Source organism: Canis lupus, chromosome 3 (assembly GCF_003254725.2).
Source record: "Canis lupus dingo isolate Sandy chromosome 3, ASM325472v2, whole genome shotgun sequence".
In the NCBI taxonomy this organism is placed as follows: domain Eukaryota; kingdom Metazoa; phylum Chordata; class Mammalia; order Carnivora; family Canidae; genus Canis; species Canis lupus.
Window position 1 is genome coordinate 14,860,422 of NC_064245.1, and position 24,591 is coordinate 14,885,012.

Consider the following 24,591-nt stretch of genomic DNA (forward strand, 5'->3'; position numbering starts at 1 on the left):
CTTGGATGTAGTCTCTTCCACAGATTCAGCTTTTGGTGGGAGGTTGCTTGTGAGCCAGAAAAGAACAGTGAAGAAAAGAAAGACTTGTAGTTCCCACTTAGAGCTGCCAACAAGGCAAGTTGCTTTGTAGTGCACACAATGGGAGCCTATGAAGACCAATTTGGGTGTGAAAGTGGATGTCACAGGGAAGTACTGCCAACCTCTACTCTCTATGAAAGAAAGCGACAGTGTGGAAACTAACCAGAAATGTAAAATGAACCACAGTGAACTCTTTAGGGGGAGACTATTTAGCAGCTGGCATTCCTGTGACCCTCTGCACTCTACTGAGGTCCTTAATCTGGGCATACTCTTAAGGAAACCAGTGTTGACTGCATACAAATAAGTATGTTTTATAGTGATGAGCCAAAAATGAGCTACTTCTCTAGGGAATGCAAAGTATATAGAGTTTTCAATATATATTTAGATAAAATAATTTATCACACGTTCACAGAGCTCGTAAAGTTTGACAATGCCAAATTTTGATATTGACCATTTTGAGTTCTAAACAAACACAAAAATGCCTTAATTCATTAAAACCACAAGGTATTTATTAGTCTAGAATCAATCTTACTACCTTAAAATGATCCCTTTTGCTCTTTACATAGGATTATGTTTTCAATTTTTTTTTAACTTTCTGGGGAAAGATTGTATTCTAAAAGTTATCATAACTGCTTGATAATTCATTTTCAATATTATATGGAATTGCTTGCCGGCAAAAGAAGTCTTGAGAAGCTTATCTTTTTTTCTTATTCATCTTGAAAATAGACAAATGGTTCGCATAACATCAAAGCATGCTACTTTGAGTGAATAAGCATAATGTATTTGGAAGTGAAATGATAAATATAAGATAATTAACTTTTTTTTATAAGTCTCAAACTATAGCTGCATAATGGCAGATAGTTATTTCCAGAAATAAATCTGCAGAGCTTGTACCTTGAACTAGTGTTATTTTTCTAGAGTTAAATATCTTTTTTTTTTAAGATTTTATTTATTTATTTGAGACACCCAGAGAGAGAGAGAGAGAGAGAGAGCACAAGCAGGGAGAAGGGTCAGAGAGAGAGAAGCAGACTCCTCACTGAGCAGGGAGCTTGATGTGGGGCTCGATCCCAGGACCCTGAGATCATGACCTGAGCTGAAGGCAGACACTTAACTGACTGAGCCACCCAGGTGCCCCAAATATCTTTTTACATTAGCTAGTTTTATGAGTTCTCTGTAGAAAAGTAAAGTGACATTAAGAATCTAAACGTGGTCCTATAATGTCATTAACTATTTGATCTTTATTACTTCCTTCTTTAAAATTTGTTTTGAATAGTAGTTGATACATTAAAGTAAGACTTTTAATAAGACAAAAGAATATATTGTGAAAATTAAGTCTTTTTCCACTCTAGTTTTCTAGTTTTCCTTTCCAGAGACAACTATTTTGTATATATCCCCAAGTTAAAATAACATGAAATCTTGTCATACTATGCAGAGCTTCTTTTTTATTAACAGTTATATAGAAAGACTTCATTCTTTCAAATAGGTGAGTAACTCTCCAATGATATGTGTACTGTAATTAACCAGTTACTCATTGATGAGCATTTAGGGTTCTGTTTTTCTCTATATTTGCTACCACAAATTATGATACAGCAAATTTCCTTGAACTTTGTCTTAAATGTGCACATGCATATCTGGACAGTAAATTTCTAAAGTGAAATTGCCAAGTGAAAACGTATAGTAGTTAAGAAAATGAAAAGACAAGCCATAGACAGAAAAATATTTGCAAAACACATATCTGATAAAGGGCTTATATCCAAAATATGCAAAGAACACTTAAAATTCAACAAGAAAACAACAACAAAAACTCAATTAAAAATGAACAAAAGATCTAAACAGAGTCCTTACCAAAGAAGATATACAGATGGCAAATAAGCATATGAAAAGATGCTCAATGTCATGTGTCATCAGAGGAATGCAAAGCAAAACAAAGAGATATCACTACACACTTGTTATAATGGCTAAAATCTGAAACACTAACAACACTAAATTCTTACAAGGATGTGAAGCAACAGGAACTCTCACTCATTACTGATAGGAATGTAAAATAGTATAGCCTCTTTAGAAAATGATTTCATTGTATCCTACAAGCTAAACACTGTCGTATATGATCTAGTAATCACACTCCCAGATATTTACACAAATGAGTTGAAAACTTATGTTCATATAAAAACCAACACATTAATGTTTATAGGAGCTTTATTCATAATTGCTGAAAAAACTTGGAAGCAACCAAGATGTCCTTCAGCGGTGAACAGTTAAATTATGGTGCATCCAGACAATGAAATATTATTCAGTGATAAAAATAAATCAGGTATCAAGCCACAAAAATACATGGAGGAATATTACATTCACACTGCTAGATGAAAGAGGCCAATCTAAAAAGACTATCTATATTGTATAATTCCAATTAAATGACATTCTGGAAAAAGCAAAAGTATACAGACAATAAAAATGACCAATAGTTGCCAAGGGAAGGGAAAAGGGGGAAAGAGGTGAATAGATGGAGCACAGGAGATTTCTAGAGCAGTGAAATCATTCCATATGTTACAGTAATGGTAGATACATAGCATTATGCACTAGGTGAAACCCATAGAATGAATAACACAAAGAATGAATCCTTAATTTCAAAATGAATTAAAGATCTAAATGTGAGACCTGAAACCATAAAAATTCTAGAAGAGAGGATAGGCAATAATTTCTCTGATGTCAGCTCTAGCAATATCTTTCTAGATCTGTCTTCCTGAGGCAAGGGAAATAAAAGCAAAAATAAACTATTGGGACTACATCAAAATTAAAACTTATGCACAGTGAAGGAAACAATCAACAAAACTAAAAGGCAACCTAAAGAATAGGAGAAGATATTTACAAATAGCATATCAAATAAAGAGTATCCAAAATATAAAGAACTTCTCAAACTCAACACCCCAAAACCAAATAATCCAATTAAAAAATGGACACAAGACATTAACAGACATTTCTCCACAGAAGACATCCGGATGGCCAACAAACACATGGAAAGATGCTCAACATCACTCATCATCAGAGAAATGCAAATCAAAGCTGTAATGAGATATCATCTCACACCTGTCAGAACAGCTAAAATCAACAACACAAGAAACAGCAAGCATTGGTGAGGATGTGGAGAAAAAGGAAGCCTTGTGCACCATTGTTGGGAATGCAAACCGGTGCAGCCACTGTGGAAGATAGTATGCAGGTTTCTCGAAAAGTTAAAAATAGAATTAACATATGATCCAGTAATCACACTATTGAGGATTTACCCAAAAAATACAAAAAGCAAAAAAACAAAAAAAACAAAAAAACATTAATTCAGCCCTATGTTTATCTACAATAGCCAAATTATGGAAACAGCCCAAGTGTCCACTGATTAATGAATGGATAATGAAGGTGTGAGATATATGATGGAATATTATTCAGCCATAAAAAAGAATGAAGTCTTTCCACTTGCAATGACATGGTTGGAGCTAGAGTATAAGGTCAACTGAAGTAAGTCAGTGAGAGAAAGACCAATACCATATGATTTTATTGATGTGGAATTTAAACAAGCAAAAGAAAAAGAAAGAGACAAACCAAGAAACAGACTCTTAACTATTAGAGAACAAATTGATGGTTACCAGGGGGAGGTGGGGCAAGGGAGAATGGGTGAAAGAGGTGATGGGGATCAAGGAGGGCATTTGGGGCAGCCCGGGTGGCTCAGCAGTTTAGCACCTCCTTCAGCCCAGGGTGTGATCCTGGAGACTCAGGATCGAATCCCACATCAGGCTCCCTTCATGGGCCCTGCTTCTTCCTCTGCCTGTGTCTGTGTGTGTCTCTCTCTCTGTGTGTCTTAATGAATAAATAAATAAAATATTTTTTAAAAAAGGGGCATTTGTTCTGATGAGTGCTGAATGATGTATGGAATTGTTGGGTTGCTATATTTATACACCTGAAACTAATATAACACTGTATATTAACTATACTGGAATTAAAATAGAAACTTAATAAAAAAAAATAGAATGAATCCTAATGTAAACTATGAGCTTTTGTTAAATATAATCAATATTAGTTTCTCATATGTAAAAAACATGTCACCCTAGGGCATCTGGGTGGCTCTGTTGTTAAGTGTCTGACTCTTGATATCAGCTTAGTCTTGATCTCAGTCAGAGTCATGAGTTCAAGCCCCACAGTGGGCTTCATGCCGGACATAGAACCTACTTTAAATACACACACACACACACACACACAGCCCTTACCAATGTAAGATGTTAACAACAGGGGAACTGATTCAGCAGAGAGAGAGGGAGTATATGGAAACTCTCTCTCTCTCTCTCTCTCTCTCTATCTCTCGGTGTATCATAAATAAATAAAAATTAAAAAAAATTTAAAAACCTTTCTTTTTTTTAAAGATTTTATTTATTCATGAGACACAGAGAGAGAGAGGCAGAGACATGGGTAAAGGGAGAAGCAGGCTCCATGCAGGGAACCCCAATGTGGGACTCGATTCCGGATCTTAATAGGTGTCCCTATTTAAAAGTCTTTCATTAATCTGGATTTTATTTCAGTATTAAAATTAATTATTTAGAAGGATCCCTGGGATCCCTGGGTGGCTCAGCAGTTTGGTGCCTGCCTGCGGCCCAGGGCATGATCCTGGAGTTCCGGGATCGAGTCCCACATCAGGCTCCCTGCATGGAGCCTGCTTCTCCCTCTGCCTGTGTCTCTGCCTCTCTCTCTTTCTCTCTCTCTCTCTGTCTCTCATGAATGAATAAATAAAATCTTAAAAAAGAATTAATTATTTATAGTATCATTTTTTTTAAAAATTTAAAAAAATTTTTTTAAAAAGACATAGTGAAGTGCAAGCCATAGAGAAGCCATTTTAGGTTAATGGTATAACACTGATCTAAAGCCCTCTCTATGTTGTGGTGAATATTGAGAAATGAAGCAGGATCCCTAAACTACAGTCCATTGGCCCTTGGGGCTCATGAATGCTCGGTACAAGAAGGCCTAGGAATCCCCAGTAGCGTGTGAGGGTGTATGTATGTGTGCACACCTATCATGCAATCATCTTGAGCATTTGGGATGGAGTAGTCTAACACTTTAATCAAGTTCTCAGGAGTGTTAACAAATCCAAAATGATTAAGTAACACTGGAGTTGAGAAAAACTTTTCCTCACAATATATAAACTCTATTAAAATTTCCATACTTACCTGTCTAGAGAATATTTTAAAAATTGTACTACTGAGGAATCACTCATGATTATGCTCATAGAACCATATTTAGAAAAAACAAAAAACAAAAACCCACACATCTTCCAGATGATTATATCAGTAACAAGTTCTACTGATAAGAATCAGTAAGATTTTGAAATTTATTTGCTCAGGACACAAACAGAAGCCAATTCTTAAGACGTTAAATTTTTTAAAAATGCATCAGGGACACCTGGGTGGCTCAGCGGTTGAATGTCTGTCTTTGGCTCAGGGCATGATCCCGGAGTCCCAGGATCAAGTCCCACATCAGGCTCCCTGTGTGGAGCCTGCTTCTCCCTCTGCCTATGTCTCTGCCTCTCTCTCTCTGTGTTTCTCATGCATAAATAAATAAAATCTTTAAAAATAAATAAATAAAAATTTAAAAATGCATCAGAGTTTATAATTCATCATCATATATCAAGTCTAAGCAAAAACAAAAGAAATGCTAACTTATTCATTTCAAATTAAACTATAATTAATAGAACCTTACTGGAAAAGTGGAAAGATCTCTTCTTTTTTAAATAAGATTTTATTTATTTATTCATGAGAGAGAGAGAGAGAGAGGCAGAGACACAGGCAGAGGGAGGAGCAGGCTCCAGGAGAGGAGCCCGCTGTGGGACTCGATCCCGGATCCTGGGATCACACCCTGAACTGAAGGCAGACGCTCATCGGCTGAGCCACCCAGGCGTCCCTGGAAAGACTTCTTTTTGGCATATTTTTTTATTAGGTTTTTGTAGCTGTGGTTTTTTTTTCCCCTGAAAAAGACTTCCTTAATTCTAAAAGACGAAAGGTGAGAAAATATTTCCATTTTAAGAGCTAAAGATTATTTCTTATCCCAGTGTTTGTGTTTTGCCAATGGATTATTGATATACTTATTATTAGTGTAATTTTTCCTGATGTGCTGATATTAACCCATGTAATTTTGTTCTTCATTTTAAGAAAAGAAATATTTATGTGTTAATGAATACCACCATCTCTTAAATGAACCATCCTTAAATTCAGAATTTAAATTTTTTTAAAGGTTTTATTTATTTATTCATGAGAGACACACAGAGAGAGAGGTAGAGACACAGGCAGAGGGAGAAGCCTACTCCATGCAGGGAGCCTGACGTGGGACTCGATCCCAGGTCTCCAGGATCAAGCCCTGGACTGAAGGCAGCACTAAACCGCTGAGCCACCCGGGCTGCCCCAGAAATTAAATTTTTAAATGAACAAGGAAATTAATTTACTTTGTACTTTTACCCTATGTTATCAACATGAAAATGAATTAATGACAGAGGGATCTACATTTTACAGATTGTATATGCATGTATATCAAATATGTTTATAAATTTCATTTAGTTGTATGTATGGAAGGGGGCTCTATATAGGTTGATCCTATAGGTATGGTAATAGTGATGGTGACATCATCCTACATCTTGTTGACAATATTCTCTGCATCTTGATGTGTGTGTGTGTGTGTGTGTGTGTGTGTGTATGTGTGTACTAGGGATAGAGCTTTTCTTCATAATTTTAACATGACTATTAATTCCATTTGGTATGATTTGTTTTTCTTAATGTATGTTTATGTGTTTTCTTTTCTCTTGCCTAGGAATTTCAGATCCATCCAATCAAGAAGTTATTATAGAGAAACCTAGAACAAATGAAACCAGAGTCCTTTCAGAGCAATTGCTACCAGTAAAAGAGGTGAATGAAGAAAAAAAAAACTAGTGTGTTGTTTTTTTTTTTTAACTCGTATATAATAGCATCATATGTCTGTGAATCCATTATGAGTCAAAATGTCTTGGGGTTTGTCCTTTGCCACTAAAAAAAAAAAAAAAAAAAAATCCTGGTTGAGAATTAGCTTATAAGTCTTGACGAAAATTGAAGTTAGTTGTTCTCTAGCACTGTCTGTTCCATGGAAGAAGTAGGGAGCTGGAAGTGAAGAAACCTTCATCTTATCCCAGTTCATGGTCTACACTTTGAGAATTTGGGCTATGAAAACTGTCGAAAGTGAGAAGCTGGAAATTAGAAAGGAAAGAGGAAGGAATAGTTTGAACTGGTCTCACTTTAGTGTGCCCAGTCTGGGCCTGTTTGTTCTAGATCCATTGCTACTCCTCCCTTGCTCTGTTTTGTATTCTAGAGAACTATGCCTTCCAGGCTTCCTTGTTTTCTGGATTCTGGCAAGGTTTGGCCAGTAGAAGGTATTAATGGAGGACTGGAGGGTGGATAGAGAGAAACCAGAGTATTTCTTCCCCTCTCTCTTTAGGAACCATCTCTAGTAGTTGCTTGTGACTCTTTCATCTACTGTACAGACCTTGCTCTCAGCGCATGGTCCCTTCCTTTCCTGGTTCCAGTTTCACCTGTTGGGTCTGCCTTCCCTTTAACTTAGACTGATGGCCCCAGGAACTACACTCCCATATACAGTCCCTTTTCTTTGTTCCTCCAGCCCTTAGAAGTAGCTCCCTGCTGTGTTAATACCTGTCTTGCTTCTATCTCACATTTGGCTCCTCAAAACTCCATCACTTTAGTAACAAACACCCTACATTAAAATTCCTCTTTTTGAAATGCCTAGTGTGGTTTCTGATTTCTGAATGGATCTTGACTGAGATAACAGGTAAATATTTAAAAAGGGGGTGGGGGGGAGGGAATCCCAGAGCTTCAATTTAGAAAGAAGGGGAAATTATAAGGAAAGTGGAAAGTTATATATTATGCTTTAACTGAAAATCAAAGTAGGTATTAAGAAATTAGCTTTCGGTAATGGGAGAAGGGTAATCAACAGGTATTCACAGAACAGAAAGCCGCACTATTTCCTCTTTCTTCTTCGATCAACTAGTAAGTGTTCTCTATTCTAACCGGAATATGTGTGAAGCCAAACATCAGATGGGGAAAATAGAAGTAAGCAAATAGTATTGCATGAAAACAGCCTTCTAGCTGTTTACTTCTAGGAGTTAACTGTTAACTTCTAGGAGTTGATTTGAGTAGTAGTTTTCAGTTTTGTTTTGTTTGTTTGTTTTATTTTTTTTAATTTTTATTTATTTATGATAGTCACACAGAGAGAGAGAGAGAGAGGGGCGCAGAGACACAGGCAGAGGGAGAAGCAGGCTCCATGCACCAAGAGCCCGACGTGGGATTCAATCCCGGGTCTCCAGGATCGTGCCCTGGGCCAAAGGCAGGCGCTAAACCGCTGCACCACCAGGGATCCCAGTTTTATTTTGTTTTTTAAGAGAAGCTGCTAATGTGCTGTGTTTTTTGTATTTTTTTTTTAAGATTTCTATTTATTTACTTGAGAGAGGGAAAGAGCAAGAGAGCACAAGCATTGGAGAGGGAGAAGCAGGCTGACCATCCAGCAAGGAGCCCGATGTGGGGCTTGATCCCAGGACCCTGGGATCATGACCTGGGCAATGGCAGCTGCTGAACCAACTGAGCCACCCAAATACCCCTGGTTTTTTGTATTTTGAAAAGAGAATTCAGATAGGTCAAGATACTGTAATCACATATAAATTACCATGGGTAAAGATAATCATCATCATTGCACAAAATATGGAATTGTCACTGCAGTCATGGCAATTTGTGGCAATTTTCACCAAAACACATTTCTTTGATTGAATGAATGAAAGGATGAATGATTTTATTAATGAATAATTTTATGAATGAATGGATGAATGAATGATTTGTTCTCCCCACCAGATATGCTCTGGTGGGGAGAACAAGAAGCAGAGTTTTATTGTTGTTTTTAATTTTGGAGGTAAGTTCCTTTTTATATTTCTTTTTTTTTTCCCTTTTTATATTTCTATCATAAGTGGGTCCCAAGGAAATACTATTAGAGCAGGGAACTATACCCATGACCCTTCTGAAGTTTCACTTATAGTAAAGGAGACTCTACGAGCTGAGTAGATTCAATTATCGACTAATTTTATGTAAAAATAAGATGAGAAATGTGTTTTCAGGCCCTATGATGTTAAAGGTCCAAACATACTTTAGAAATAAAAGTTGAATTACAACATAATTATATATGTAATGAAAATGAGAGCCACTTTTTTGATTATAGATTTTGATTATAGATTTGATTATTGATTATCGTTGTGGAATCATATAGAATTTTAGCCCTGGAAGATGTATTATCTTTATTACTTTGTTTAGTATATACAGAAAGCACTAAATAAATGCTGAATGGGATGTATAAGTAAGAAAATTAAGCTAATGGTCATAATATCAGTAATTTTAGACCAAGGAAATCATAGAAATAATCCAAATCAGCTCTTTTATTTTTCTAATCAAAAAACTGGGATCCAGAAAAATACATAATTCAGCCAGGCATATTGAGCCTAGAGTCTTCTGAAGCTGGAGTAGGTGAATTATTACAGTAAATAAGATTACACTGAAGCAGGGAAAATTTAATGCTAAGCTTGGGTTCACCTACTGCCTGCAATTTTTTAGTACTTAAGAGAATATTAGAGGACTTAGGGATAGTATACATTCATAATTATATTGAGCCCAGACCCCAAGAAAAAAGACAAAAACACCACCAGCCTCCATTCACTGCAACCTCTCCCATTCCCCCAACACAGAGCAATGCAGATAATTTAAATTCCTTTTTTGGAATGAGAGTTGTGTTGCTTACCACTTTATGGGTGAAGAAACTGAATAAAATTCTAAAGAAGTAAAATTCTAGAAAGGTACTGTGATATAATTTCCCTGAGAAATTTCTTGTTGCTATTTTTTGGCTTGTCTGGATTTCTGAGAGTGAAAAAGAAATAAAAGGTTGAATATTAAACTCTGTCTTGCGTTGCAATACTTGTTAACAATAAACTATAAGAAAGACTATAAAAATCTAATTTAGGCTTTATTAAATATATTGAATTTAAAGGTTGCTTTATGTGATAAATAGTAACTGTAACTTTTAACTCTCATAAAGATAGTTTTATTGAACTATATTTAAGAGATTAAATTTTTGAAAAAAGTTTTTGATTAAATCCACTGATGAATTAAAATGAAATGCCAGTATATTACTCTGTGTAAAGAATACACATGTTTTTGTATATTGCTTTATTCACTGGGTAATATTTTTCAGGTTGTAAGAATGGCTTTTGCCATTTATCAAAGAATACCTATATTCAGATGCTGAAACAAAGTAATAATTTTATATCTATAACAATAGGAATACTTGTTGCTGGGTTAAAATTAATATAACTTCATATAAATTTATATTTCAGGCTACTTTACTAGATTTTGCTTGGCGAAGTGTATTTAAAGAAGTGTCTCTTCCCATGGCGCATTGTATAACAACAGCAATTGAAGATTTTTCCACAAAAATTCTCCAACAGGAACAGAATGAAAGGTCTTTGGCTGTAACCTATGCTATGAACCTTGTGAATGTCCAGCAAGTTTGGCAAGACACTCATGTTCCTGAGGAAGATCAACCAAAGAAAATTGCAAAGGCAAGTATCAAATGAAATCCTTTCAAACTGCAGACTGGCATAATGAGATTTTTTTTTTTTTTCAGTATAAAACATTGCGGGGCACCTGAGTGGCTCAGTTGGTTGAGCATCTGACCCTTGGTTTGGGCTCAGGGCATGATCTCACAGGTGGTGGGATTGACTTCTGCTACATCAGGCTCTGTGCTCAGCAGGGACTCTGCTTGAAAATTCTCTCCCTCTCCCTCTGCCCCCCATTTGCATTCACACACATTCTCTCTCTGTCTCAAATAAATAAAATAAATCTTTTTTAAAAATCAGTATAAGACATTGCAAAGGTAACCTATAGAAAAATGGTAGTCTCTTGGCAAATACTTGGTATTTAACCCAATACCAGGTTTATTCTCGGGTGTCCCTGGGATACTGCCAACAAAAAAGGCTGAAACCTGTTGCCAACTTGTTGCTCCATGAGTTTGGGGCCCCTAATGCAGAAACTTCTGTGACTTAATAGGGAGCTGAGGAAACTGCTTATTTGGGCTGTACCTTTGAATGATTTTGGGAAAATTTTAGTAGGAGTTTGAAGGAGTTACTGTCTTTTATGTGTCTGGCAACTTTTAAATCTTTGTTTACACACTAACGCACATTCCATTTCGTTAGCTTCCGTCTTGCATCTTTATGTGTGCCTTGAGAGTCACAGAGCATATTGAGGAAATAGGAAGTAATTATGCAAATAAATAAATACAGTTATTCAGTGTTAAGCCCACAATGAGTTCAGTAACCTGTGATTAGAATTTTTTAAAAAGAGCATTCATCAAGATGGCCTCCTTATTTGGCTACTGCCACCTGAGGTTCCAGAACATTCCCCTGGGACCACTGTTGGCAAATTGGGAATGCAGGCAAGTTTTGCCTCCCCATCCACCATACTTCCTTTGCCATTAAGAAAGAGTAGATTCATGATAACTACTGGAAAGCCAGGCACATCACTTCTGAAAGTTCTGACTCCTTACCAATAAGAAGATGCCATGTGATACTGTTTCTGATGTTTCTAAATTATTTAAATTAAATCGACATACCTTATGTATGTGTGGTGATTAATAAAAAGATACTTTATGAAAATACAGCAAAAATATTAGAATAAATTAGTAAAAAATAATGCAATCATATTAATATCAAGGATACACGTTTTCTAAGTTGTATTAACTACAAATAAAGTATTGTCATGTAAAGCTATTTCATGAGTTTTTCATAATGTCTGTCTGGTAAACATAAGGTTTGAAGGTTTATATAGAGAGAAGCATCCTTTTCGCATTTCCTCATTTGACATAAAATGTTTAGCTTTCTATAACATAGAAATTGATTATTATAAAGTCGTGTCATTATATTTATGTTTGATGCCAAATTCATTATTTAGGAATTTGGCTCCCCTGTACATAAATTACACGGTGCTGTCAGAGTACAAATAACTCAGTGCTACATTTATTTCTCCCTAGTTTTGTTCTGACATCATGGAAAAACTTGACACAATGCTTCCACTGGCTCTGGCATGCAGAGATGATTCTTTCCAGGAAATTAGAGCAAACTTTGAGGAGGCCTGTTGTAAAGTGGCAACAGCTGTCCTGGCGAGACTGCAAGAGAGAGTCAAGGAGTTTCCTTCCAAAGCACCCCTGACAAACTTACACACATTGCTCTCCACAGCGGTGTATGTCTTCCAGCATTTTACGCAGTATGATAATTTGATGAAAGAAAATACTAAGAAGTGAGTGTCATTTAAATTAAACTGATGGCCATGCTTACAGTAACATGTAATCTTTGGATATCACAGGAGTGAAATTTTGATGATAATATTCGAGGAGAAAATAATAATGAACATGGTGAATTATTGTCATTTGTCTTGACTTGAAAATGTCAAAAAGGTGGAGCAAGGGGTCTGTTAAACCAGATACATAGATTAGTAAGAAAGACCGGGTATTCTTTCTAAAGGCCTATACTTCAGAGACCCATACATTTTCCATATTCTGATCTGGAGCAACTATTTTCTGCGTGCTATTACTATCTGACCAAACAAACCCTCTCCATTTTGTAAGGCACACTGCACTGACTACCCAAGAAAGGAAAACTAGACTTGTTTTTGTTAATTGTATACACAGTTGTAAAATACACACTTCTCTCTTTTGTTTCTAAGCAAACAGGATGTTAGGACTCACATAGAGAATAAATGCATTTTCCATCTAAACAAGATGTTAAAGTGCACTTGGCTGGCTCAGTGGTTGAGCATCTGCCTTTGGCTCAGGGTATGGTTCCAGGGTCCTGGGATCGAGTTCTGCATCGGGCTCTCTGCATGGAGCCTGCTTCTACCTCTGCCTATGTCTCTGCCTCTTTCTGTATGTCTCTCATGAATAAATAAATAAAATCTTAAAAAAAGAAATAAAACAAGATGCTGGGACTTATATAGAGAATAAATGCATTTTCTTTCTATTCTTTTGACCAATGTAAATGTATTTCAAAACATCCATTTAGTAATAGGCTGTCCTTAATATTTGAGCAGAGAGCATCTGGCAATCTTAATTCTCATGTATTAGTAGTCTAAAAAGACTGTATATTTTCTAGAAACAGAATAAAAATGACCACATGGTCTTTCTGGCTTCCCTCATGCCCTAGGAGATAGCACAGCCCCTTGCAAAAGGAACACATGGAGTTGGCTGTCCAGCAAGAGTCCAACAACCTCTTTGGTATTCCTTACTCAGCATTTGTAGTTCTTCAGTTATGAGAGAAAGCATAAGAAAGTGTAATGTAAATAACTAAAGATAAAAGTAAAATAAATTTGGCTTGATGCAAACTATAGCTATGATATTTCTTTAATTCCCGTAAGTAGTCAGATAGGGTGAATCATACTTGAATTTATAAACGAGATGTGCCAGAAATCACTGTATTTCTGTAGAATATTTTAAAAGTTTATGAGATAATTGACATCTACAAAATTACAATTTTTAAAACAAAAGGAGTGTGTTTATGGGTCGTGTGATAGCTTTATAAAAGTTGGTTCTGACAAATGCATGTTGTTCTCTATAATAACGATACCCTAATGCCTAAATAATGCACTGATCTCTAATAATAGGCTTACAAAGAATACTTTTATTTTTGAATGATGTATTGACAATGCAGTTTGTCTCAAGTTGAAGTGCATATTTGTGGAACAGCAGATGTACTTTTTCAAAGGACTTGCAAAACAAAGACCGGCTTTTTTTTTTTTTTTTTTTTTCTTTTCGGTAAGTGAATGTGGATGCAGACTTTAGCATTAGGAGGAAATGAATGATTGATATCTAATAATCAAAACCATTTGTAGTACTGGAGATTGTTACCGCCTACTGCACAGGCCTTAAATCTCTGTCTCTTTGATCATTCCCTCTAAACAGACCCGTATTCCTGGTGCCTGTCCAACGATATCAGGAATTCATCAACACTCTACAGTTTCAGGTTACGGACTACTGCGTCAGAGTTTGTGCTACAAGCATTTTACAGGATGCTGAGAGCCACCACTGGGATGGCTACAAAGCTTTTTATGAGGTGTGAAGTTAAGTTTACTATCCCTCCTTTTTACACAAATATGTTTTACTGCCTACCTGCTTTCTGGCTAATTAGAAACATGAGCTTGGCATTACTAACACGCGAAGGCTGTTAGGATAATATTTTTTAAATATTGAATTTGTACTCAGGAAAAACACTTTTTAAAAACCTGAAATAACTACACGTCAGAACTCTCCTTCTGCTTACAAGTAAAAATAACTTAATTTGAGCTGCAGCATGTGCTATATAAGTTGGAATATAACAGGATACGATGAAAAGTCAAAGAGATAATGCCAAAATATTACAACTTTATATTTTTTTCCAAAGGGACCAGTTATAGGTAGTCTTGCACTTTTTTCTTATATATTTCTGTTTTTGATAAATGCCTTTTATTAAGCCACTTTATTCTTTGTATGTATTTTTTTCCCTTCTCGTAGTATGTTCTTCTGAGGGTGTTTTAAGACCCATCTGATCATTTATAGCTTACCTATTTTCATTTAGCCCATGTTTTGAAATCCCAGATTTCTACTGAATTAAAGCCTGATGATTCCCAATGCAACCAAATCCAGGATCAATTAAAATTATTCATCATCAGGCTTCATTAGTTTCCCTTCCCCTAAATCCCATTGATTATACATAAGCCACAATATTTGAAATTCCTTGAAGTTGATTTCAGGGCAGGGTGAAACATTTATAATATCTTAATAAAAGATAATCAGAGTTTTTTAAAAATTCATCAGTCAAGCCCGACTTCATTAGCTCTCCCAATTATTCCTCTGGATGGAAGCTTATGATTTTTTATTTTTTTTATTTTTCCCCACTGTCTGAATTGCTATGGAGTACTAGGAAAAACAGAGTGGAGTGCTTATTCAGTGGAGTCACTCTTGTCAACTCCCTGACACCGAAGGTTCCTGTGGCTCTATTTATGCCTGAGTTATTATCATAATAAATGTTGCCATAACGGAGAGAAGTAGCTAAGAAGCTCTTTTAAAGGACTTTTCACTTTCTCTAAGGCCATTTCATCTCTCCTTTAGAGGCCCTTCCCAGATAGTTTTTCTTTCTGCAAGAGCATTCATATAGGGTTTTCCAAACCTGACATACTTCAAACAGCAGTGAGCAGAATGAGAACGAGAAAGTGGTATGGTGCAGCTGGTAGCCTGAGATAAGAATGCAAGTATTGGTCTTCCCCTCTCTTGGCAGCATCACAGCTTCCTTATTTGCCTTGAGGTAAACAGAGAGATTGAAAATGAATCCATCTCCTGTTTCAAACTATTTCAGTATGTCAGCGTACTAATGAGCAATTTTATAGGATGTTTTCATTGAGGAACAGGTATCATTTCACTCTATGTCCAACATAGGGGTATTATATTTTCTCTTATGCAAATTGGGAGCCAGAAGAGTTGTACAGTATAAATAAGTAGATGCATTGAGAATCTGTTATTGAAGTTTCCAAGTATTAAAAAAAAAAATACAACAACAACAAATTACCATGTAACATGCAGCTCTTAGATCTTATGACAAGGCTTTAGCTTCAAAGACAGAAATAACGAGATAGTTACCCTATGATTACATGGTACTGTAGCTTCCATATACTTACATGGTCAGTAGTTACAATTTAATTGCAGAGTGAGTGGTTGTTATTTATGCTCAGAAAAATAAAGTGATACTGCTATTCTGTTTACCAAAAATAAGAAACTTCTAAAAATAGCACAGATTTGAAACTGTTTTGACAACTGGAGTGCTTGACAATGGTTTTATCCCGTTTACTACACCCTTTTCTTCTCCTCTCTCTATTTATTTCAACTGATTTGTGAGACAGGACTAGTATGTTTTTGGCAGGGCTGTTTTGAGTGGAAAGGAGATGAAATCTGCCTGCCCAGAGGCGAAGGGTGGGATAGAGATCTCAGGGGAACCTATCGCCATGTGCAGAGTGTAGTAAGGAAATAGTGAAAGAATTTACAAGATAGGAAGGAATATTTGCCCGTGTTTTGTGATATCATTTGAGCCCTAGATACATTATTTCCATTTTCTAAGCTGTCAGTTTGAGAGAGCCAAAGAGTTCAGTATCTCTCCGATGAGGTGCTGGTCAGATGGCACAGTGGGTGTTCAGATTACATGTTTAAAATTAAGCTTTTAGTATAGTTGACATCTGCTCAATTTTAGCAACTTGTGTTTTCCAATAGTCAAAGAATAAAGAATTGTCTGTTCAAAGATAATATTGAATGGCTTATATAATAAAGCCCAGCTGCTTGTTTCCTGATACATAATCTAAATAAAAGCTCACATCTGTTTACATTATAGTGGGTCTACAAAAATAACAGATGTTTACTAGCAGAATACTTTTGAAATGACAACAAATAGGGAAACAGGTCAGAAAAATAAATGAATCACATTTAGTTTAATGAAAACCCTAACATACATTACAGTTCTACACACTTTGAAGAGAATTGTGAGAACGATGACCAATTTGGAGTGTTTCTAAGTAAACACAAAGTTTATATTTTAAAAAGTCTTGAAATAACTATTTTTCACTTCCAGGGAAAGAAATCTGCATGCCAAGTTACTTTTATTTTCTCATTTATTGGTAACTATTAAGGAAATTGGTTTTCATTTTGAAAAATGAGAAATAATGTTGGCCATGTCATTAAAAGCGCCCATCCATTGCCATGGAGAGAGTTAGTGTAAATCATTTGTACTCATCATTACATCAGCTGGGGCAATTTTGCTTTAATTAACATACAACACACACAATAAATAAATAAATAAATAAATAAATAAATAAATAAATAAATAAAATTAACATACAACACAACAAGTATGACAAAATCAAGCTTTCAAACTCCTTTCTTTAGGAAATTTTAAAAAGCATTCCTTATCATACAGCACACAGCAAAGAAAGTATAAGAAACTCTAATTTTGCTACTTCTACATATATTGCTACAAATAAACATATTATCACGATTACTACAAATAATTTAGATAATCAGAGACATTATCAGAAGAATAGAATGTAAGGAAAATACTGATAGACATATCTGCATGAGAAACTATCAACCTTTGGTATAAAGGAACAGCAGATTTTTTTGGGGGGGTGATATTTGAGAAATATAAGTAGCAGGCAAAGCAGGAATTTTAAGTCTAGGAGGCTTGCTTAGAGATAAAATGTGAAGTTTTACTCATTTAATTTTTGATATAGTAACAATCAGGGTAATGTTTGAAAAACACATTCTACTCTTCCTATTTAAAGTAGGTTTTTGTTTTGTTTTTTTTAATCTGGTTAGAGGAAAATGAGGTCAAGCTACTAGCATACCTCCCTGAGAGCCTGTAACTCATGAATGCTTGTAAATCACTTGAGGCTACCTTCTCATTTCTGCCTTTCCCACTGGCCTAGGCCAATGCTGGGTCTTCCTCTCTGGTCAGGGAAAATTTGGTACCCACAGAAGAGGTCTATAAGGGGTGGAAAGGAAGGAGGATCTGACTCCTTGGAAGTATGAAGTACCGTACACATGCTAAGAAATGATAACATCTGCCTAAGCTTTACAGACTCTTGTAAAATCTGACCACTGTAGTATCTGTTTCTAGCATGGTTATTAAAACTCCGTGAATGAAATAGCCTAATGTAATAGTCTTTAATAGTTCCCCATCCCCTTGGTTTCATGCATGTTGATAAGTATGTAGTATGTAAATTAATGTTTACTCCTGTCATTTCATTATAATGTGAAATCTCAGACATTTATAAGAATGACCTCAAGGATGGTAACAGTCTCAGAAAAATATACCTACTTAAACAATTTACATTATTAAAATTTAATTTTAGAGGAACCAGCCCACTATCTTAAACTAGCATGACTCGTTTGGCAACTGTAAAGCTGATTGCAGTAAAATAAATTTTAAACTCCAGGCTAGGAGTAGGTAAATCAAGATATGCTAGGTTAAAAGCTTGTGGTCTGGGTTTGCACTAGAATATCTGGTCTAGTAATTGAAATAAAACATATGTTCCTTTGTCAATAAGGATGTTTTACATCTTGTCAAAAATCTTTCTTGGTCATCTAGTGTGTCAGACTTTCCAGCTATTTCCTTTCAGCCTGAACTAATTATGTTCATAGGAAGCAAACTGACATTTTGGAAGATGTGATTCTATTGTTTAATGTGTGGTGGTTTTGCCAGGGGGAAAGATGCTCCTTCTCCCTCCAGATGTGGCATTATTTCTTCTGTGCTCTTCATCACGATCTCTGGACCATTCTGCCCCCTAACTTAGCCCAGGAGATTTTCACAGAAGTGCTGGAGAAATCTTTGGGTCTGCTGGCCTCCAGATATGCTCGAGCCCATCCCAGTTATAAGAGAACTCCACAGATCAGGTAATTGAAGTTGTGAAACCCATTGCTTTTCAAGAAAACTTTTTCATCAACTGGTATAAAGCAGAATGTAATTCTGAATCTCAAGACATAACATAACTCTGTGTATTTAACATGTTTCTAACATCTGAAAGGAAATCGTATTCAACTCTCCTGAGATACTTAAGTGGCAATGTGGAACTTGAATCAAGATAACTTTGCTCTTTTTTCTTCTTAAAATTGTATATAGAACCCACTTGTTTCTCAAAAAATGATTCAAGATGTATCACAATCTAAGTCATTTATATACAAAGGTTATTAAATAAGATAAAAGAGGGAGATTGAGAATGAATTGGATGAAATGGAGAAAAAAGCAGCAGTGCTGTGATGGGGCAGTTATTCTGACTTTGAAATTCTAGGCAACCAGGGGATTTTAGTTTTTCTTTTTATTATTAAGCCTTTAAACAGTGTAGTTAATCTTCATAAGAAAACTCCTTTGACTAATAATTTTTCTCCTTGATATATTCTAATTCTTTTTCTCCTTTATTTTTTCTTTTCTTTCCATTATATATTACTAAAAATCAGTTCAATAAAATATGAAATCACACTAAAATATATATATATATGAAATCACAGAAAATGAGGAGCAGCAGTCACTGGGTATTAAGGACTAAACTATAGCCCAGGTCTATGAGGCATGTAGGCGATGACCGTTACAAAAATGTGCTTATGAGACAATGACGGTCCATACAAAGAAAGGTTTTTTGTTTTATAAATATTCTCACTGATGTGATTAAGATCTGTCTTTTAGGTATGAAAAGTTTTTTTCAGATATATAATAGGAGGAACCTAAAGACACCAGAGGCTTTTTTCTTTTTTTTTCTGGCAGTAGGAATCATTTCCTGATCATGTTCTTATAAAGCATGCTGCATTTGAAGGGTATTTAGGTCCTGCTACAGTGTTTCATAAATATGGTCTTTTGCAAAGACTGTTTTGAATTACTGACCAAGCATTTTTTTTCAATCATTGAACTCAGAAGAATAGATGGAAAGTTTTTTCCTGAGAGCAAAGGGTACCTTCATTCTTTTCCTATGTAGCTTAAATCATTTTTGACTATGAGGTGGCAAGTCATTATGAGATGTTTGTGAAATCAGATTTGCTGGGTAGTTTATTTAATTAACTGTACTATGGAGACTTTTGGTTTTGTTTTCTGGGTGGTTACATAAAAATGCCATGAAAAGCTAGAGTTATTCTAGCTTTTTAAAAAGTAAAATAAAAATAAAATAAATAAAATTTAAAAATAAAAAGTAAAGTAAATAATTTTATTTGAATGGTTAATACTAAACCACTGTTACTGTGAAAGTCAGACTGTGTATGTGTGTGTGTGTGTGTACATATATCTTGGATTTGTAATTGTTGAACTATTAGAGCAAATGGATGCAAATACTGCAGTTAAACCTTCTTAAAGGTAATTATTGGTGTTTTTGGTATTCTAGTGGCCTCCAACTGCCCGATGACCAAAACCATATATATTATGTAATATATGTAATATGTGTTACTTGTCACTAGTATATGTCTAAACTTATTTTATATAGATATAATAAATTTGAAGCCAAAGTGTCATTTTAAAAGATCTTCAAACTTTGTTTTCTTATCACTTCATGATTTCCATCATCTATCTCTTCAACACTGAATTTAAAAGAAAAAAAAAGAGGAAATTTACTGAGGTTTGTACAATTCAGTCATATACCAAAATAATCTTTAAACAGATCTTTGGGTCTCTGATAAAACACAGGAGAGATAGAAATTAAATGAGTTTATTAATAAGAAGATCACAAAATACAACAAAGTTTCCACAAATTTATTCAATGCTGAAAATTTTGGAAACTATAAGCTTCTCCATTTGTACTTTTGGTCTCATTTTTTTTTCTTCCTCTCCCGTTTGCTGGGGAAACATGTTACCCAAACTTGTAACTTTCTTTTGACAGCCTGTGCTTGGATAAGGAGAATTGTTTTCCTATCAAAATTTTACCTATCATATACATGTGGGTAATGGCAAATTTTCTTTTAATCTGGCTCCTCTTTTGCTAGGACATAATTTCAAGGAAATTCTCTTGAGCTTCCTGAACAGTATCCTGATAATGTGATATAAACCTTTAAAAAAAGTAAGTAAGAAAAGCACTCCTAAAATACTTTAGTATTATAGAGAGACCTCATTATTCCTAAAGATAATGGTATATGAGCAACCTAACACCTGGAAACTCAAACACTAAGCTTTGATGCTTTCTATCTGCCTTTGATCTCTAAAGCTCTGGTATCTAACCAAATACTTTTCTATTCTTACATAGGTTTAATATAAGAGATATGAATGATAGTATACATACCAAGCAGAAAAACAGTTTTGCTTAACATACTTTTCTTTTTCTTTCCAATAGACTTGATGTCACGACAATTTTAATATGCACTGAGACTATGTTATGGTCAGTTTGCACATCTGTACAGAAGCTTTTGAATCCTCATGAGTATATAGATGATAAAATTTTTAAAATTCATACCCATTGTAATAATCTGTTCACAACATTAGTCATTTTGACTTCACCTTTATCTGAATTATATCAGTAAGTATCAAACATATTTTCTTTTTAGCTATTATGATATGTAAATAATGTGACTTAAAGTTATTTTCATACTACTTAATGAATTGTGTGAAGTAGCAAGTAGAAATATTTTGAAGTGCATTTTTTATATTGTGAATTGGGCCGTTTTACAAAATGAACTAATACTGTGTTAAATCTCTATTGGTCAATCTTATTCAGATGCTAAGACCCCAGAAGGATCAGGATTATCTTGAACTTCACTATTTGAGTTGTTTAAATGTTATATTAATGGGTTGGTTATTTTAATCATAGTTTGATACTTTATGAAGAAGAAAATCATATCTAATGGCTTTTTGCTCTTTTAAAAATATTTCTTTAGTTTTAAAGTTATATGAAGTAATTTGTTGTAATAGAAAAAATTTAAAAGTTGATACTAAAATATCCCCAAATCTAGAAGAAACCTAATGTTTCCACACCGTCAGTTAATCTGCCATGCATTTCCATTTTTAGTATTAGGCTGAGCTAGTAATGACAACTGGCAGGAGGAATAAGTAATTGCACTTTTGTTTTCTATTTACTTATTTATTTTTTAAGGAAACTCTATGCCCAACATGAGGTTTGAACTCATGACCTCATGATCAAGAGTCATGTGCTCTACTGACTGAGTCAGCCCAGTGCTCCAGTGATTGCATTTTTTGTAAAAAGGAGATTGAATTTTATTGACTACAATGTAAGAGAGCAGCAGGCATAAGAGGAAAGGACAGACTGTCTGCCAGGAGGCAGTGGGGGGAAGATGAGGGCTATAGTTATGAAGAGGAGTGAGGAGATAATGGAATATATGAAATTTTCCTTTTTTAGCACCTGTGCTGGATTGTAAGTAGCCCATTGGTCAGCTAGGGCCTATAGACATTTTTTTTTGGGGGGGGGTGTCATTTATTGAGCGTGTTTGCATTCAGCCCAGGGTCACTGTGGGCTCTTTTACCTTACCACAGTTTCCTTCGCTCAAGCCTGTTGCCTAACATTGTCCTCCACATTCCCCAATGACAGATCTTTGGTATTGGAGTGGAAGTCTCATCCTGAGTAGCTGCTTCATGCTGGATGAGGGCACACTGTTCCTACCTAAAGTTGTTGGTCTGTCAAAGGTTCTTTGTAGGTATAGACCACAGCATGGTATTATATTCACTTGGCAACAGGTGATTTGAGTGAAAATCCCTGGTAGCTAGGTCCATGGGATTTAGGGGGAGGGGATCCTCATCAAACCATCATCTGTACAGAATGGTTGGACTCACTCCAACACATGGGGACATTTTTTGCCTGTAGATCAAGATGGCATCTTGATCCAGAGAAACAAAGGGAAAAAGGAGAGCCCAAAACAAACAAGGTGGCTGAGAGTCATCCAGTGTCAGGAGAGGGTCCCCACTGAGTTATAACATGTGTGGATCCTCCCTGCTTGAGCTGCCCCTGCCAATTGTGCTACAGGTTGGGGAGGAAGTAGGAGAGGAATTGGGGAGGGGGGGCAGTCACAGGCATGGAAACCCAACCTGTACACCTTGGACTTTTAGACCAAACTAAGGAGCCACCCTGGCCAGAGATCTGTGGTGTGAGGACTACAAGGGTTACACAGCAGAAGGGCCAAAATAGAAAGGAGAGGGTTGAAAGAGTCCTCTCAAAGGGCAAGAAGAACTAGTTCCTCCTGGAGCTTCAGATCCTCACAGAGGAATAACCTCTGCTGGAGGTTGTCAGTTCCTCAAGGAGCACTGCAGTTGGTCCACAGAGGGAAGAGTCCTGAGAAATTCCCAGAGAATCCAGAGAAAGTCCCAGGCCAACAGAGGTTCTGGATGAGGGCTACCAAACATGGTGACCCCATCAGGTGAAGGCTGGTGATATGGGGGGGGGGTGGGGTGTTGGGGGAGGGGGTGAAGGAATTCGTCCCAACGTAGAACAAAACGATAGAAGTTTATTAAAACACTGCAAGGGAGCAGCGGGTGGGACAGCAAAAGAGAAGACTCAGCAACTACATTTTTAAAATGTTGGAAGATTATACACACTAAATAAGATTTAGGGAGATTAAAATTTTTAAACTACTTTTCGGGTTTATTTCATTTGAATCGTAATCTTATAGAAGAGGTTAAAGTAGATCTTATCATAAAACAATAATACAATTTTGTTTAAGGTCTCCTCCAAAATAGTGACTTTATCTTGAAAGACTAGATAATTACATATTCTTAGTTTCTTGGATAGGAAAAACTATGTGTATTTCTATTTCTTAGGATAAATTATTCCTTTCTGGAAGAATCTGGTAAGAGAAAAATCTTGATTTTCAGTAAATTTTGAGACTTTTGTGTTAGAAATTCTACGAGTAATTAACAAGTTTGATTTCAATTTCCCTATAATTTTCACCCACTCTTTGACTTTCAACAAACCCATTGTTTATAGATTGTTTTTTCTGGCAACCCTACTGTTTAGAACTAATTTTAGAAATGGAGAATTCTTTCAGGAAGGGGAAGAAATAGTGAGATAAACTGCCATAAGTTTGGGATTATATGCATAATAGCTCATAATCATAAAAAGCTCAAGGTCTGAAGCACATAATAAATCCTAGTAAACTCAACTGATTTACCATAGATGAAAAAAATTGCTATGCTCTTAGTTCAACGGGTCATTTCATCTGAGAGGAAGGCCCTGTGAAAATCAGGAACAAAGTTGACAAATTTCATGGATTGGTCATGGTGAGCAATATTGAATTTCATGGTTTGTCACAGATGAATAGAAAAATTTTAACCCCCCAATGCATTTGTAAAACAAATAAATTATTATCAAAGATTGCATATTTTAATAATAATAATGTAACATACATTCATTATTGTTAACCCATGGCCTTTTGATACATTTTTTAACAACTATGCAAGTACTCAAATCTCTGTGATTTGTGCATTAGATATTGCACTGTAACCTCATTCAACAAATTTAAATTGCTAATTTCAACCAGGATTACAGAACATTTTACACCAAGCACTGTCTCTGGTTTTTCTTAATATAAAACATAGATAGCTACATTGCTTTGAAACATGAACAAAAAGTCTAGATACTTCCTTCTTAATATTTTTCAATGTATATAAATTTTCACAAATTTTATCCATTCATTTGACTTAAATTTTATGATTGCTTTTCTAGAATATCAGTACAATCTTTAAAATATATTTTGCTTTATATTGACAAAGGAAATCTACAGGGCAGCATGTTCTTCACCAAGTAGGAAAAAATTGTATATGTGTTTCAAGGAACTTGTTAACTTATTTAGCTTCTTTTCACAGCCAGGGTATGAAATTGTCACATTATTAGTATTTAGGGGGAAAAATGTATCTATATTTCACATTTAAAA

The 24,591-nt window shown here is 35.4% G+C and overlaps 1 protein-coding gene across 4 annotated transcripts in view; it reads left to right on the forward strand.

Moving 5' to 3' along the window:
• KIAA0825 (KIAA0825 ortholog) overlaps nucleotides 1–24,591 on the forward strand; it is a 388,625-nt gene that overhangs the window by 106,176 nt on the left and 257,858 nt on the right. For all 4 annotated transcript variants that reach the window (XM_025437175.3, XM_035714787.2, XM_025437176.3 and 1 more), the window contains 6 exons: nucleotides 6,910–7,004; nucleotides 10,514–10,738; nucleotides 12,205–12,470; nucleotides 14,128–14,278; nucleotides 18,446–18,636; nucleotides 21,048–21,230. In XM_025437175.3, coding sequence (XP_025292960.3) covers nucleotides 6,910–7,004; nucleotides 10,514–10,738; nucleotides 12,205–12,470; nucleotides 14,128–14,278; nucleotides 18,446–18,636; nucleotides 21,048–21,230 — 1,111 coding nt within the window. The remainder of the gene's footprint in view (nucleotides 1–6,909; nucleotides 7,005–10,513; nucleotides 10,739–12,204; nucleotides 12,471–14,127; nucleotides 14,279–18,445; nucleotides 18,637–21,047; nucleotides 21,231–24,591) is intronic.